This window comes from Exophiala mesophila (assembly GCF_000836275.1).
Source record: "Exophiala mesophila strain CBS 40295 unplaced genomic scaffold supercont1.4, whole genome shotgun sequence".
Lineage (NCBI taxonomy): Eukaryota > Fungi > Ascomycota > Eurotiomycetes > Chaetothyriales > Herpotrichiellaceae > Exophiala > Exophiala mesophila.
Window position 1 is genome coordinate 3,375,980 of NW_015622507.1, and position 16,573 is coordinate 3,392,552.

A 16,573-nucleotide genomic window follows, 5' to 3' on the forward strand; every position below is an offset into this window, starting at 1 on the left:
CCGGACACACGGTCTGCATTTGATATAAGAATACATTTATCTATATACATGCAACAGCAACAGAAACATTGATCCAATCCTGATCTGCTGAGAAATGAGAGTGAAAGGCTTATAAATCGATAAGTTGCTCGGTCGGTCGGCCAGGTTAAGGATCTTCTGTCTGACAACCCAGTTACTCAACACTGGGCAAAAAGCGCTACTCCCATGCATCGATGTACAGTAGATGTGGTAACTGCGAGCCTCGGAGATTCAGGCAGTCTTCGCCGAAGCAGGGCAGAGAGCGATGAATCTGTCACAGCCTACATCGACTCCATTGCCAGTCAAGCACAGTGATCATATGGAAACAGCCGGCCTCTGGTCAGCCAGAAACGAAGCGGCTCAACATCTCTAGTGCTTGGAGAAGTCGGCAGTGTCCAGCAGTACAGGATACGTTTTATGCAGGGATAACTGATGGTGTCGATCCGGTTCTGGGCCCCTCACGCTCCCATGTGCGAAAGCGTGACCATCCAAATCCGAAAATTGGCGTGATTTCAGCCTGTCTGCAAGCTTCAAACTCTGAATTCTTTGAGCCTGGTGGCTTATACAATGCAAGCAAACTATCCCAACCTGATAAACTCCTTGCATTAGTCAAAAGACCTCGACACCTAAATCACTGGGGTAACTCCGTAAAGGGGCATTACGATTTCTTTTTGTACGGAGGTAGGGTGGAGACAGTCCGCATATCATGGAGAGATGCCTAAACCACATTCGATCCACTGCCGCTACTACACTGAATGCCAATTGGCGGAGCAGCAGTGTCCGTGCTGGTTGTAATTCGTATTCAAAGCTACCCCAGGTCTAGGCTATGAAGATTCAATCCGGGGAGCGGAGGGGAACGTACTTTGTCTCGAGTCTATAAGCTGGACACTATTTCTCCAGCCTCGATGGATTAATCTCATGTTCTTATTCCCTCAAAAATAAGCACGAGTACGACATTTTCCTTACTTACTTTGAGCGTTCGAAAAAGGAAAAAAAATCATTAACAGAGATGGTAGCCCCATCTGAAGCTATCCATGCCTCGGGGCCTAAGGACGATTACCAATTGAATGAGGTTGCTAGGTCTGCTGAGATTCAGGAGCCAGTCCCTCTTGGAGACGAGAAGGTTTCAGGAGATCATGTTGAAAGTATCAATGCACCTGTTTGGGACAACGAGGATGAAGAGCCCGAGTTACATATGCGAACCTGGGTTGCCCTTGCAGCCATGGTCGTCCTGCAGTTTGTGATGCTGTTGGCGCTTCAGGGCCCCCCAGCAGTGGTAAGTGCTACAAATTCTACTCCGGCCGATCCCCGATTGTATCAGATCAACTGACCTTGGTACGCTATGCGTATAGCTCTCATATATTGGAACGAGTCTTGATAACACCACGGAACAATCATGGATCAGTACTGCGTTGACCCTGGTCCAGGCGGTCCTGGCACCTATCATCGCTTCGATCTCGGACACATTCCAAGCTCGTAAAGCAATTCTCATTGGGGCTTGTACTCTGTCCTTCGTCGGGTGTGCCGTTGCCCCGGGTTCGAATGACCTCTATCGTTTGATTGGGGCACAGATCATGATCGGGTTCGGCTTTGCGGCTGCTCCTCTAGGATTTGCGATCCCTAGTGAGATTGTTCCACGCCGATGGAGACCACGTAAGTCTAAATACTTTCGACCGTTTTGAATCTTGTCCAGCTGCTAATAGAATTGCACAATAGTCAGCCAAGGAGCGGTTAACATGGCTGGATCTCTGGGTGCTGTCGTCGGTCCTATTACAATCGGCGCCCTTACACGCAGAAACCCGATTGATGGCTGGCGTACGTTTTACGTAGGGAATCCTTGTTATCTTCTATCGTCTTTTAAATGTGTGAAACACTAGTCTGACTATATATCTTCTAGTGGATTCAAATGGGGCTTTGGGGCTTCGCCATTATCGGTATTTTTCTGGGATACCGCCCCCCAAAACGACACACACGCTTTGATCACCTTACCTTCGCTCAAAAGCTCGGCCGTACCGACTTTATTGGCAGCGGCTTTCTTGCCTCTGGGCTGACGCTGCTCATAACTGGTCTGACGATTGGTGGCAACCAGTTCCCCTGGGCTAATGCACGTGTCGTGGTCCTCCTGGTTCTCGGAGCGGTTCTGTTGGTGGGCTTTGGCCTATGGGAGTGGAAGGGTACTGATTCAGGCATCTTCCACCATGACTTCTTCCGTGGCGACCGAGATATGGCACGGTCATTTGCTCTGTGCCTGTTCTTGATGTTCCTGGAGGGAGTCGTTTTCTTCGCATACTTGGTCTTTTACCCTGTTCTGTAAGTCTTGTTATCTATTCCGGACGCGATTGAAAGATAAACTAACTCATCTCTAGTACGGCAGCCTTATACGAGACCGACCCTCTTCTTGTAGTGCTCCGTACACAACCTAACTATATGGGTGGTGTTCTCAGTGCCCTAGTCTGGGGTTACCTCAGTACCAGATTCCGAACGATTCGCGAACTACTGAGCATTGGCTTTCTAATGGTGACCGGCGCTATGATCGGCCTCGCAACTCTGCAGCCAGATACCGGCAACGTTGCAATTGGGATGGCTTGTCTATCCGGTATTGGATCTGCTTCTCCTTTAATTCTTATCATTACGGCGGTCCAACTGTCCACTCCTCCCCATCTGATTGCCACAGCGACTGGTGTGACAACGTCTGTCAGGTCCATTGGAGCAACAATGTTTACCGCCGTCTATTCTGCCGCGCTACAAACTAGGACTGCAGAAAAAATTCCCGCTTACGTCGCCAAAGCAGCTGCAGAGGCTGGACTGACTCCGGCTTCGATTCCTGCTTTTATTAAAGCGATAGCTTCAGGAAACCCAGCAGCATTGGCAGAGGTTCCGGGAGTCTCTCCGACAATTATTGGTCTAGGTGTGGCAGCCTTCAAACAGGCCTTCGCCGACTCGATCAGGGTCGTCTACATCATCGCCGCTCCCTTTAGCATGTTGGCAGCTATTTGTAGCTTGGGTTTGGCCAGTTACCGCAGAACAATGAACTACAAGGTGGACGCTCCAGTGGAAGACCTTCACGCACATCATCGAGATGTTGAACACAAGTAGAACTTTGGGGGGTGGGGGATAGAAATGCTTGGTGTTAGCTGTGTTCAAAGTCACCAAATTCTCCTCTCCTTAGAGAGTAAAACACACTTCGAATGATGTCCAAATGAATCATGCGGCTTTTCAACTTCAGCACCAAATGACCAAATGACCTCCCAGAGGACAGCCGAATATTCTGTCGTACCAGACCATCGTTTAATTCCTCTCTTGCAGAACCAGCAGGTGTGAAGTATTCTGCTCAAAACAGGTTCGTTGAATTCCTGAGGCCTGGCTAGATTTTTATTCATGGTGCATATGCAACGTAGAATTATTGATGAATTCTCTCCAGAAGAGAAGATAGTCGGTAAAGGAGAGGGCGCGTAGACTTTGTGAAAGGTCTTGAGCTTGGTCAAATTCCCAATTCTATATAAACAGCTATCTACGTCCAGAACGCAGCTGTAGATTTCGAAGATCAGCTGATGGTCGTCATTGAACTGTATTGATCACGATACATGACTTGATGTACAAGTGGCAATCATACTTGACTCTAGATGAAAGGGCTTAGCATCTGCCGACTTTTGTGCTAGAATGTCACGAGTTGTGCAAAGGAACATCCGACGGGGATGCCGATGGGAAAATTTTAGCCTTTGACCCCGACATGCGGTGCGGTGGCGGAGTACTCCACAACTCAGATACCTGGGCCTGGGGCAAACGACATTCCTACTACTGTCAAGCCTCAAGATTCCCAGACTGGCCTGTTTGGTTGAAATTTGAATCTTTATATGCCCCGAGAAAGTACGAGCCAGGTACCACACACCAACCCCACCACCACCACCATCACCACCACAACCGCCGCGCAATTATCCATCATTCAGTTGTACCCAAAATGGCAAATAACTATCCTGTCATTGTTGTGGGTGCTGGCCCAGTCGGGCTCCTCACAGCGTTGAAACTTGCTCGCCAGCAGATCAAAGTAGCAGTTTTGGATCAATCCCCTTCTACCAACGACTCTCCACGGGCTATTCTTTATGGATTGCCTGCTGTCAAAGTACTTCACCAAGCAGGTGTAGCGGATGAGCTCCGTGCTGCCGGCTACACGCCCACCCGAGTGTCGTGGCGCAAACTTGGTGGTGAGATTATGGCCAGGCTCGATATAACATACCCCGAAAAAGTCCAGGATCGAACACTCGTCTTGCCTGTGGGTGAGTTGACCTCAATTCTGTACCAATCTGTGTTGAAGGAGCCCACTGCAACTGTGCTGTTCAATCACAAAATTACCAGCATTAAACAATCGAACGACAAGGCTGTCCTCAATGTCACTGTTGGTGAGGCTGGAAATACTGTAGATAATGATCGACAGGCTATATTCGAGGCAGACTACGTGGTTGCTTGTGATGGAGCTAGTAGTATTATTCGCAAGAGTCTTTTTCAAAATGAATTTCCCGGCATGACATGGGAGAAGCCATTGATTGCTACCAATGTATGATTTTCCCCAATTGCCCGCAGCCTGATGATGCCAGGCCACATGGGCATCTCCCGTTGGCAACATACTTGTCTACTTGCTATTCTCACATGCTACACTGGGCTGACCATTCTTTAGCTACGGTTTCATTTCGACCTGAACAGCCTTGACTATGACGATGCCAACTTTATCCATCATCCGGAGCATGGTCATCTCCTGGCCCGAATCGACAAGACAGATCTCTGGCGAGTGGCTTATGTGGACGAACCGAACTTGAGCCCCGAAGAATACAGGGCTCGTCTCCCAGAGAAAATGAAAATCATGCTGCCTGGAAATCCAGACCCTGATCAGTACACAGTAGTGGCAATGAATCCCTATCGCGTTCATCAGCGGTTGGCCCCGTCATTTCGAGTTGGTCGTTTCCTGCTCGCTGGAGACGCGGCGCACTGTAAGTACTCTCCTATTCCCACCGCGGTATCTTGACCACCCGCTCCTCGTCCCCGGGGCTTGTGGTGGCGACCATTATCTCCAAGCTCCGTTCCTACAGCCACATCCGTTTAGTTCTCACTCAGTCTTCTCTATTCAGTGAACAGCCCTTTTGGCGGATTAGGTCTTACCACCGGCATTGTGGATGCGGGTGCTGTCAGCGACTGCGTTGGGGCAGTGCTTTCCGGAAAAGCGGACGAGACCATTTTGGACAAATACAACGAGATTCGACGCGACCTCTTCATCAATGAATCGGACAAGTGGAGCCGAATAAACTATCTCCGAGTGACAGACCCCGATCCAGAAACGCTTCTCGAGCGAGATCGCTTCCTCCAAACTATGAACGCTGTAAAGGGCGATCCAGCAATGATCGAAAAACTGAAAGAGATAGAAATGGCCATATATCACGACTTCACCGCGTATTACAAGCAAGCCTCAGAATGAGAATATGGAGACTGCCCTGCTGCTGTGCGTGCTGGACTTTAGAGTCTCTAAACAGATGCTTTCAAGGGCAAAGCGATTTCATCTGAACAGCGCTTGAGGTGGCTGTTCCCACACTCCGCCGCGACATTTAGGGGTTTATGGATCACTGTTTGCCGCCAGATAGGGATACAAGCCACCCACCCTGATCATAGCATCCATAGCAAATGCAGATAACATTCTATGTCGTGTTTAAGCGGCAGAAACAGCTCAGAGTATGTGCCTGATAGTTTGACCAATGACGTGTGACGGGAGAAAGCAACGTCAGGGAGACACAATCCTTGCGCACATTGATAACGGCGATGTTACTCGGGCGCCGGTCGGCGACAGTGACAAAAAGATCCACACTCGTGGTAGTAAATATGAGCTCAAACAACTGGGAGATGTAGTAGGGAACTGAGCGTCTTCGTCATCTGCGAGGATCTCACAATGCGATGTAGGAGATATTGACGTATCTACGACATTGAGGCGTACCAATGAAAGCCTATCATACTCCTTCTTCCAGAAGCCTAAGTGAATTTCACTACCTGGGAAACAGAGGTAGTCGCCTACTTTGTGCACTGCTTGTGTTCATATGCCACAATGGAGATCATCATACAGAAAGTCAAAAGAAGTTACTGCGACTTGCTCCGAAGTCTGCCTAGCACAGGTCGTGAGTTAACTCGGTCTATGATATCAACAAAGACTGCCAGTCCAGTTTGAAAGCTTGTTGAAAATCTTGTCATCGTGGCTTTGAATTCCTGCTCCTGGCGACTAAATATTTGTTCAACCCCAGGGTTGCTGTTTTAAGCACTGACCTGTCATCTTTGGTCTATGGTATGCTGTTGCTTTTCTCCAGTGCCCATGAAGCTTTTCTTTGGCTATGCCTTCAAACTTGAACGAACTTCCTCAGCTAAAGCATCTACATCAGGTTGTACTATAGGCCTCCCTGCCCATGTTGCAATTTCACTGACCACGTCCACCATTGCCTTGACCGCCGAGGTGCTGTTTCCTGCTCCCATGGTAGCCTTGAGATGACTTCTCGTCTGGCGTGTAGCTCCCAATGCTGTAATGGCAGTAGCTACAATGAAGTGGGTGTGAGGAAGATCAAAAACATTGTCGCTAGCAGCAGCTAGCAGATAGCCCCATGTGAATGCCGTAGATCCATTGTCTGGGAAAGAATGAGTATTAGAATAGAGACAGATGTATTGGCCCACTTACAAAGCTCAGCAAAAAATTTCGAGAACGGATCCATGATCTCTGAATTTCCAGCAGTCTTGTAAATGATTTTCCGTATGTCGTTGCCTTTGCGGATATTATCCTCGTCGATAGTTCCCTTTCTGAACTTTTGGAGCGTGGCATACTCCTCACCCTTCCGCTTGATCACCCCAATCATGCCAAAAGCGCCAGGAATCAAGGCAGGCATCCCCACAAATGGATATATGCAGGCCATGCCCTCTCTGAGCTTAAGAAACACCGCTTGTGATTCCTCTGGAGTCGACTGCTTGGTGACATCGTCGAAATACTTTCCCACGACATCAGCTCTGCCCAACGCAGAGCAAGCAGCCATCTGTTGCACAGAGATTGTCAGCCAGAAAGCCATACCAAGTTACTCATTTTGCCTCTTACAATGATCGCATGACTGACTGGCTTGAGCTCCGGCGCGTCTTCACAGAGCCGTTTGTTCAGAGCCAAGAACACCTCAGCATTGTATAGCTTGTCACCAGGTTTGAGATTAGTGGTGACATATTTTTCGTCCCATGATTGCATGAACTCATCCTTAGACCAGTCCGCCATTTTTTCACTCTTAGACACGGTCCTCCAAGCTGGAAGTGAGAAACAAGTTGCATGATTGTCTGCTTCCTTGCACACGGGATAACATGACTTGAATACCTCATCACGTGATGGTTCTGGTGAGGTCGGCTCCACGGCACCGGACACCCCCAGTCCTGCCCGATGAGTTCGGCCTAGACCTTTCTGACTACTGGTGAGGTGAATACAACGGTCAGATCATTGTTTGATTATTTATCGTTACCTGTTCGTCAACTGGATGTTACCAGTGACACCATGAACAGACAGCACCCTCCACAATGGGCTCTGTTGAGACGCACTCCTCTGACACGCTCAAAGCGGCTTCAGCTCAATACCGAGAATACGTCCCCGACCCTGATCACCCCAGAGTGAAAGGCATCACCAGCTCGGATAGTTACAAATGGACCAATAAACGACTTGCAGACCCGTGGTTCCGGGATTGGGTCGACAGCTGGGAACGAAAGTATAACGAACCATTCAAAGGCATCACAACAGACGGCAACGTCCGTCAAGGTCTTTTTCACCTTGACAGTTCCAACGAGGACTCAATTGAGCCAGCCACGAAGACAATGGTGGATGCAGCCCAAGATCTGTTGGCGATCGCAACACCCGAACAGCGCAAGTCGATCCAGCACGGTCTCGAAGCTCCTGAGTGGCGAGGATGGAGCAATCCGGAAATCGTCTTCAAGAAACACGGCCTCCGCCTGGAAGAGGTGTCGGAGGAGCTCGTGAAGGCTACGCATAAATTGTTACAAGCCAGCCTTTCTCCAGAAGGCTATGTCAAAGCTCGTGGGTGCATGAAAGTGAATGGGTTTTTGGGAAAAATAGTCAACGGACCCAAAGTTTTGAACGAAAACTCCTACTTTGTATCTGTCTTTGGCAATCCATCGCCATTTGAACCGTGGGGCTGGCAACTATTCGGGCACCATCTTTGTATGAACTGCTTAGTGGTAGGAGGCCAGCAAGTGATATCTCCCGTGTTCATGGGTGCGGAGCCAAACATTGTCGATGAAGGGTTCGATTCTGGATTGACCCTCTTCACCGAGCAGGAAGCCCTGGCAATGTCTCTGATGGCAGCTTTGCCGGAGAGCATTCGAGAGTCAGTTCTCATATCGCCTAGTATGGACGGCAGCTCCATCCCGGCGTGGCGATTCCACCGCGCCGATCAGCGACATCTTGGAGGTGCATTCCAAGACAATCGTGTGATCCCATACGAGGGTGCGCAGGTTTCGACGTTTCCCCGTCCACAGCAAGATCAGGTATACGAGCTCATCCGGATCAGCCTCAACTATCTTCCTGAGCGGGCTTTGAAGGCAAGGATGGATGAGATTTTCCATCACTGGTCCGAAACTTACTTTGCCTGGATTGGACAACACGGTCGCGGTGACGCTTTCTATTACAAGATCCAATCCCCAGTGGTGATGTTGGAGTTTGACCATCACTCTGGGGTATTCTTGGCCAACAAGCAGGCAGAGCCGTTCCACATCCATACCCTAGTGAGGACACCTAACGGGAATGATTATGGCAAGGAGCTTGTGCGTCAATTTAGACAACGCCAAAGCCGGTAGCAGTGTCGGCCACCACAGGTAACGCGTATTTCCGGATTCTCTCTCAGCGAAACATTTGCTCAGCGCCATATCCAGATGAAGTATTCGTGGTCAGGCGCGTTTTGGATCGAAGTTCTACTAGCAAGCATCGTGAGGCCTATCGGAGTTTCATCTCTATAGCTCCTATACGCAAACAACCAAAAATGATTTTCGCTTGCCCAAAGTTAAATTTCAAATTTGTCGCCGTAATTCTTCGCGAAATGGGCTCACGTCGCACAGTATGAGTTCTACGTAATTGTCGGAGCCGTGGTATTGTGATTCAACGTTGCTTTGGCAATCCTAGACGCTTTCAAATTAGCGTCGCGCCTCAGACCGTCTTAGCAATGGTCATGTCCTGCGTCAATAATCACACTAAGTAGGCTGACACTGTTCCCAAAAGCATAGGCTCAGTGCAGGGAGATCACGTGGCTTTGAATGCTATGGCAGTTGCTCCACTCGGCGCGTTGAAGGAGTCCTCCGTTTATGAGTTATACGCAGGACAAAGCACCGGCAACTGTAGCGAAGTGGCGACTGGAAGCAAGGATCTAATGTCAGAGACATGACTTTAGCCTCTTGTTCTGTTCTTGCGAGAACAGCAGACATGTACAGCACGGGCGGTCACTAGTTGGTTGCCTGTGGTCAGTCTAGGACGGCTCCTGGGGTAGTCCGACATTGGTTCATGTCCGGGGCAGACGCTTTTGCCACCATTCCGCTTATCCCCGCAAAATCATGAGTAATGCTGTCGGCAGATATACTCCGTACTGAGTGGAGTTTAAATTAAGCATGGCGCAAAACTCCAACGACAAGATTCACCGTGTTTGATCTCCTGATATGCTCCGTGTCTCTGGACACGAGTATTGTTATGATTCCTTGACGCTGTTTCGCCAAACCTTCGTTCCGCCTCTTCTCACTGGTACTAAGAGCACTCAAGAGCATCCGGCAAGAAGGCGGCATCATGGCCATAACGAATAACTCGTTCTCCACGAGCTTCGTGCAGTTGATCAGGGAAGCAGCATGGTGGCAACATTTAGGGGTGGTCACCGCTGCTGGAGGTTTGCTGGTAAGGAAAAAAGACGGCGTCCAATTTCAAGATCTACTCTCACAGCTTGGTTGACTGACCACGGATTTATTGCCATATCTAGGTGATACTCTGGTTCTACTACCAGGCCTGTCTCTCACCACTCAGCAAGTTCCCAGGCCCATTTTGGGCGAGGACAACGCCATTCTGGCTCATGGCCGCGACTCGGCGTGAGACCCGGTCTGCGGAAGTTCTAAAGCTTCATCGCGAACACGGCGATTTTGTCCGCCTCGCCTTCAACCACATCTCGGTGGACAGTCCTGACGCGCTGGACGCCATCTACTCACACAAAGCACGTTTTGCCAAGGGCCCATATTACGATGCCTTTATGCAGGGTCCTCTAAATGTGTTCAATACTCGCGACTTCCGGCAGCATTCGAAACGGAAGAGGATCCTCCAGCCAGCCTTTTCAGAAAGTTCACTGGCTCGCTTTGAGCCTGAAATGGACAGAATCTTGATGCAGTGGAAACGGGAGCTGACACGCCGTGCGACAGCTGATGGCGTTCAGCTTAACATTGCACTCTGGGGTAAGTTTCCGTCTTTGTTCCCGTCATTCTGAGAGGTTGAAAAATGACACAACGATGCTGATTGCTCTGATTTTTCGCTACTTCTAGTTACCCTACTTGCCTTTGATTCGATAGGAAGCTTCTCATTCGGCTTACCCGGTGGCTTCGGATTCTGCGAAAGGGGTGTTGACCACCTGAATTTGGGTCACGCCATCAGCAGCCGGGCCTCCATTTTCAATGCTCTCGGGACTGTCCCAGGGTGGATGAGACCCTTGATGGCTTACTTGCCCTTCGATAACTACTACCGCTCTCTGGGTCCGATCAAGTTCAAGCTGTCTGGCTTTGCGCAGGACGCTTTGAAACAGCGAAGCATGAATGATGGTGACAAGCGAGATGTGGTGAGCTTCCTTTCAGGGTCAAAAGACCCCGAGACAGGGCAGACCGTCCCAGACGATATAGTCCTCACCGAGGCTACTGGATTCATCGCCGCCGGCAGTCACTCGACCGCTGTCACCATGACGCTTCTGCTAGACACGGTTGCACGTGATGTGAAGGTGCGGCGCCGGCTTCAAGCAGAACTCGATGCCGCGTTTCCTGGAAAATTGCCAGAGGACTGGATTCCATCACGACGCTTGGCATCTGAGCTTCCCTATTTCATGGCAACTATTCGTGAGTCACAGCGCGTATTTCCGACATCCTCAACGGGATTGGAACGCGTGATCCCTGAAGGTGGCAGAACAATATGTGGCGAGTATTTGCCTGAGGGGGTACGGAAAAACCATTCCATCTTCCACCATCAATGTCAATGATGCTAATCTCTAACCACGAACTAGACACTGGTCAGCTCGCCGCTCAACTGCGCGCTCAAAGACCCACGCGTCTTCAGCGACCCCGACCGCTTTGATCCTGAGCGATGGCTCGGCGCTAACAGCAAAGACTTATTGGCACATTTTCATCCGTTTTCCCTCGGTCCACGAGTTTGCCTCGGACGCGCGTAAGAAGCCTCCTTCGAGAATTTACATCATATTGTCTAACGTTGGTTTTGGAACAGGTTTGCCATGTTTGAGATGGTGAAGACTCTCGCCTTATTTATTAGATTGTTCGAGTTTGAGAATGCCTCGCCCGAACCTACACCATACACTGAAGGCTTCTTTGTAAACGTAGAAGATTGTGAAGTCCTCATCAGACTGCGGGAATGAATTAATGATAGGCTTAAGGACGGGGAGAGGACGGTCTTCGGATTGGCACTCTGCATCAAATCTGTCACAGTTTGAGGATAGAACGATGGCTTAAGCGCCGACAGTCGCAAATACTAAACCACTGGAAGCAATAATGTCCTCAGCATCGTACTGATTTTATGCTACAGACGGGAACTGCTGGCGCGGCCATTTAGTGACCTACTGCCATGTTCATGCTGTATCGAGGAGATGCTCACTCTTGCTTAAGAGGGCTTGGCCATCCGAATTTTGGCTACTGCCTCCAGCCTACGGAGACAACCTTCTGTGAAACGGCACATTCTTGGTCCAGGTTCCAATGCTTCAATGCAAACCTGGAGCACCCCGGCTGTATCAGATAAGGAAACAAGATTGCCCACTCGATTCCTCAGATACGGCCGTCCACTGTGTGTACGAAGGTAGTCGCTTATTAAACGGTCTCGATAGTTGGTAGTGTTGAGCACGATCTCGGGTGCATGCTGTTGAGACATGTGTTGCTCGTCACCGCCACCGCCCGAAGCTCCATAGGCCCACATTGTGATGGCAACCCGGTAGATTGCTGCAGCCCACCAATTAGGGCGTAACTTTTTGTCTATATCGGCTGTAAGAGAGAGGACTTGACCACAGTGTACCAAGATGGGCTCTGGTCCTCTGAGCCAGCGAGATACGTTGTTGGCAGCAGAAAGGTGGCCCTCTCCTCTCGCGATGGCTTCCAGGCTGGTTAACGAGGTCAGCAGGTTTAAAAAGACTAAGTGATAGAGTATCATGGTAGATTTCATCAGCGCCACAGATCGAACTCCTTCCGGCTGCACGCTTTCGGCAAGATCCATCCATCGGTGCAAGAGGCGCTCAAGCTCCTCAGCACGCAAGGAGGACGATGTTTGCAGCAATGGGAGGGGGAAAGTCGGGTTGTCATTTTCGGATCCGAATAATGCCCAGAATTGACGCAACTCGACAACCAGTAATTGTAAGGGATATAGTAGCAGTCGAAGATGGGATGGGTGTATGACGGTTGCGGTTGCGCCCGCGCGAGTGGCCGATAACCGCACGAGAAGATCGCGTAGAGTCGGCTGAGGGCCTTCGAGCATGGCTGCTGCAGCCTCAACTGAGCTGATTCCAAGTTCACCTAGACGCTCCATCCATTTAGCAGCACAAGGAGCTAGCCACAGCTTCTCATCACAAGGTAGAAGGACGTTCAGATCAGACAAGGCCAGACACAGAGGGGCATCGTAGAAGAGGCTGATCTCTTGGTCTGCGATGATCCAGCAGTATGTAAGCCTGCAGGAGTAGTATTAGAGCAGTCAAGGACACTCAGATACAATATCAATGGTACGGGAACTCACCTTATGGCTGTCTCGCGATCTACCCACGCTCGCCACAGAGCGTCAAGATCTAGAGTATGGCAGGGAAGATGAGTTGAGAAAGCAGGAGGGGAGCTGAAGAAGTTGGCTTGGCGCATGGTCTATTCATACCGTTAGAAAACCGGGTATTATGATGGTGATTCGGCTGAAGTCTGATAGTTTGATATTGACAAGAGAGATCTTACCGCAAGATATAGATTCTTTTGACCTACAACAAGATTCATGTAAGTCGACCAGCCGCTGAAAGCGCCACCTATGGAGAATAAGAAAGCACATTGAAGATTGAGACTGCTCTTGTAGGCAGCGCTGTCGTTTGCAAAAATGTCGGCAAGGGCATGCCGACAAATCTCAAACAGTGCGCGGGAAAACCGGCGGGCTTTTGGGGACGGATCCAGCATAGAACCCGAAGCAATCATCAAGAGTAACAACAACGTTGCGCCTCTTTCATTGCTACTGGTTGCCAGGCTGTTGGGGTTGAGAGTTAACGTGGGTATCATGGGGTAAAACGGATCGTACGAGGCCAGGAAAACGTCGAGCCACCGGTGAATATAGTTCTTGTGCGGGAGGAACAGATATAGATCGGGCGTGCGCTTCGCGGAGTTCGCGCTTCCGCGTAGCGGCTGTGTCTTCATCTTAACTCCGTAGGCCTCGAGGGTAATACTGAGGAAGTTCTGTATCACCACAAGCATCCACTCTCTGGTGGTTTCGGTTAGCGGCACATGTGTGATGAGTTCGAATTGCTGAAAGGTTTGAGAGCGGAACTGATCGATGGACTGACTCCATAAGACAGCGTCGTTGTAGCTACTGTCCAAGTCGAAGATATCGGACGCGTCACTCGGGGTCGTTACAGTTTTGGAGTGTGGGATGCATTTGCCCATTGTCCACTGCTCCATAACTAAACGAATATCAGCTGCAAACCTTTCCGAATATGATCCCGGGTGCGCTTACGATCTGGATCGGACATGGTGGAAGTCTCATAGGAGACCATTGGACTTGTCATCCCCTGGAACTCGGCCATAGGAGACATGAAATTCAGGTCGAGGGCGAATAGATTCACATCATCCGGGGATCCATTTCCGTTCCCAACACCAAGGTTGTGATCAACGGGGAGCACCAGTTCGCCGTTATCCACAGCAGTACCTGCTGTTGTATTTGGGTAGAGGTTCTGCATACCACCATTTGAAATATCATTGGCTCGTCTCAACGTTTGGGAGGGAGTATCAGGGAGGGGCGTCTCGATACGGAGCATCCAGTCCCAGCCGCCATTCACAGCCAAGTCTGCGTACGTGTCAACTCCAGCAGGCTGAAGAGACAGGAAAGAAGCGGAAGGATTGATGGGTACTGCCCCTGCTGCTGCTGATGGACTTCTGTGGAGCGCCGTTGGTAGATCTTGCAACACTCCCGTAGTCAACGCGGAATTTTGAGGGCTCTTGGCTGATTCACCTCCGCCACCATTTTGGGGCAATGAGCTATTCTGCTGATAGCTGTCGAACGGGGTGGCAGATACGTTATCGGACTGGAGTGAGTCTCGTGCATTCTCGGACTCTGCGGGGGAAACATGTACTAGATCCTGCGGCGCATCGCTCTCATTGTCGCCTGAACCTTGGCGAGGAGATGGCTGAACGAGACGATTGGGGTCCGAATACGTCACCCTGGCGTTTCTTCGAAGTCGAGTTTCGCAAGTCAAGCCTTTGGCCTTGCACCGGCCACATGGTTGTTTGTGGTCACATCGGGTCTTGCTTTTGGCACAGTTGGTGCACGCCACCGTAATCTGCTGGTTATTGGGCACGTAGTTGCTGTGGTCAGAAAGAACTCTCGGGTTGATCAAGTCCTTGACAGAGTAGACTTCTTTCTCTGTGTGGGACAGGTAGTGCTTCTGTAGGAGATCCCTATGCCGCAGGCGTCAGAAAGGTCTCTACATAGTTTTGGCCCACAGCATGAGCCCGGCTCCCTGCTTCAAACGTCGATGGGAACCAAGAAAGACCTACGAGCGAGTGAAAGAACCATGACATATCAAGCATTTGTACGGCCTTACTTTTGTGTCTGCAAAAGGCGCCTTGATGTCAGCGTGCCGCATCACTCCAGTTTGCAGGACAGTGTCAAAGACCTACGAGTGCGGACATGGCGCTCAAGATGCTCATTGCGCGCGAACTCCCGGCCACAGTAAGTACAGAATGCCATGCTGTCTGCTACCCAATGGCTGGGGCTTAGTGGTTGGTGTGTGTTTGGCGTGTTTGCTGCGTTGTTGATGTTCAAAGCAAAATCACTGGCAGCAACGATGAGATTGAAGGCTAAGGTGAGCAGAAGGGAGGTTGAGTTGTCCCACCAGGCCTACCAACCAACTTGACTACTTAACTTTAGCAGGGCCGAGGACCCCAGTTCTCCACGCCCACATTTCGGGACTGCATAAAACTGCCTTAACGAAGCATGTCCATGCTTTCACAGAGCTAGTCCTAAATAGTCAGTGGTTCGTTCCATGTGATCAGCATTCTCTGTTTTCATAATTAGTCTTCAATTTCTGAGAATAAGGTGCTCGCAGCCCATCATCCACCAGATGTGTAAAGTGAATCTCGAGAAATCCCATGGCTTGCATCGATCTAGGGGGGGCTGATGGAGCACTTGGTATCTAAATCACTGATATGAGGTTGGATGCGTTTTTCTAGTTCCCAATTGTGGTCGCGAGGGTATCAGGCGTTCCTGGCGATGACCAACATTTTGCTATGTAAGTAGTATTTCCAATAAAACTAGACGAATCTTGCACCTTAACTGGTCTAAAAAATTACATATCAATCTCTGCAGAGATCTCCTCGCACTGACAACAAAACTATTAAGTTTACCTGTGAGAATGTACCGTGCAAAACAATGTGGCGAGTAGCTGGACCACTGAAACCTCCAGAGGCGAAACCACGAAGCACCGACGGAACTACCCCACCCAAAGTCCGAAGTGGAGATTTAGCGGTGCCGATGTGCATCGGTTTACTGTTGCCTTTGGAGGGACCACCTGGTAACACCAGTGGCGATCTTCAAGTTTTACTGTCGTCTGGGCGCCCGAAGCAATGCGTTTTCTGTCGCTGCTCATGTCACAAAAGCCCAAGGGGCTGCGCTAGCGAGAGAATCTGGGCCTCGTAAGCCTGGTGGGAGGAATGAATGGTCTGCCCTTCGAAGTAGAGCTAGGCGCTGTGGGCTGCGATCTAAAGGAAAGACTAATCCGTGGCGATTTAGCGTGACATCTCTCTGTGTCTCCAGTGTCTCGGGCAAAGCATGATCAACTCTCCCCATCTTTCCTGTATCTAGACGTATCAAAAGCTTCAAAGTCATCTGATCATGGCGGCACCTGCTATTACAGAGTTTCATAGCCAATCGCAATGGAGACAAACCACCTTTTTCGTGTATCTCTCGGTCCTCTGTAACTTTCTGTTTACCAACTTTCTCAATGTCAGGCTTCGCAACACTAGCGCTTATACCCTGCTCAACGCAGGTTCAATCTACCGTGCCCTCTAGACTCCCCGGATTCGGGTT

General features: G+C 50.0%; 6 protein-coding genes across 6 annotated transcripts; 4 read left to right on the forward strand and 2 right to left on the reverse strand.

Moving 5' to 3' along the window:
• Positions 1–1,027: 1,027 nt before the first annotated feature.
• On the forward strand, positions 1,028–3,114 carry PV10_06314 (uncharacterized protein; the record flags this gene model as incomplete). Its single annotated transcript, XM_016371098.1, has 5 exons — positions 1,028–1,294; positions 1,371–1,671; positions 1,735–1,844; positions 1,916–2,328; positions 2,385–3,114. The coding sequence occupies 5 exons, from the start codon at positions 1,028–1,030 to the stop codon at positions 3,112–3,114; spliced, it is 1,821 nt and encodes a 606-aa protein (XP_016223391.1).
• An 862-nt stretch (positions 3,115–3,976) lies between these two features.
• PV10_06315 (uncharacterized protein) lies at positions 3,977–5,482 on the forward strand (the record flags this gene model as incomplete). Its single annotated transcript, XM_016371099.1, has 3 exons — positions 3,977–4,570; positions 4,691–5,000; positions 5,139–5,482. The coding sequence occupies 3 exons, from the start codon at positions 3,977–3,979 to the stop codon at positions 5,480–5,482; spliced, it is 1,248 nt and encodes a 415-aa protein (XP_016223392.1).
• Positions 5,483–6,378: 896 nt separating this feature from the next.
• Positions 6,379–7,318, reverse strand: PV10_06316 (uncharacterized protein; the record flags this gene model as incomplete). Its single annotated transcript, XM_016371100.1, has 3 exons — positions 7,127–7,318; positions 6,719–7,067; positions 6,379–6,668 (listed from the first exon to the last, which is right to left on the reverse strand). Exons 1-3 carry the CDS (start codon positions 7,292–7,294, stop codon positions 6,379–6,381), a joined length of 807 nt encoding a protein of 268 aa, XP_016223393.1. The 5' UTR covers positions 7,295–7,318.
• A 247-nt stretch (positions 7,319–7,565) lies between these two features.
• Positions 7,566–9,078, forward strand: PV10_06317 (uncharacterized protein). Its single transcript, XM_016371101.1, has one exon. It carries the CDS (start codon positions 7,588–7,590, stop codon positions 8,875–8,877), a length of 1,290 nt encoding a protein of 429 aa, XP_016223394.1. The 5' UTR covers positions 7,566–7,587; the 3' UTR covers positions 8,878–9,078.
• A 1,049-nt stretch (positions 9,079–10,127) lies between these two features.
• On the forward strand, positions 10,128–11,678 carry PV10_06318 (uncharacterized protein; the record flags this gene model as incomplete). Its single annotated transcript, XM_016371102.1, has 4 exons — positions 10,128–10,500; positions 10,588–11,246; positions 11,313–11,473; positions 11,531–11,678. 4 exons carry the CDS (start codon positions 10,128–10,130, stop codon positions 11,676–11,678), a joined length of 1,341 nt encoding a protein of 446 aa, XP_016223395.1.
• A 203-nt stretch (positions 11,679–11,881) lies between these two features.
• Positions 11,882–15,235, reverse strand: PV10_06319 (uncharacterized protein; the record flags this gene model as incomplete). The annotated part of the gene is made up of 6 exons (XM_016371103.1): positions 11,882–12,971; positions 13,037–13,155; positions 13,240–13,949; positions 14,003–14,943; positions 15,043–15,097; positions 15,166–15,235. The coding sequence occupies 6 exons, from the start codon at positions 15,233–15,235 to the stop codon at positions 11,921–11,923; spliced, it is 2,946 nt and encodes a 981-aa protein (XP_016223396.1). The 3' UTR covers positions 11,882–11,920.
• Positions 15,236–16,573: the final 1,338 nt, after the last annotated feature.

What these genes read in the sequence shown, in the direction of transcription:
- PV10_06317 (XM_016371101.1), top strand. Translation starts at nt 7,588, where the DNA reads ATGGGCTCTGTTGAGACGCACTCCTCTGACACGCTCAAAGCGGCTTCA.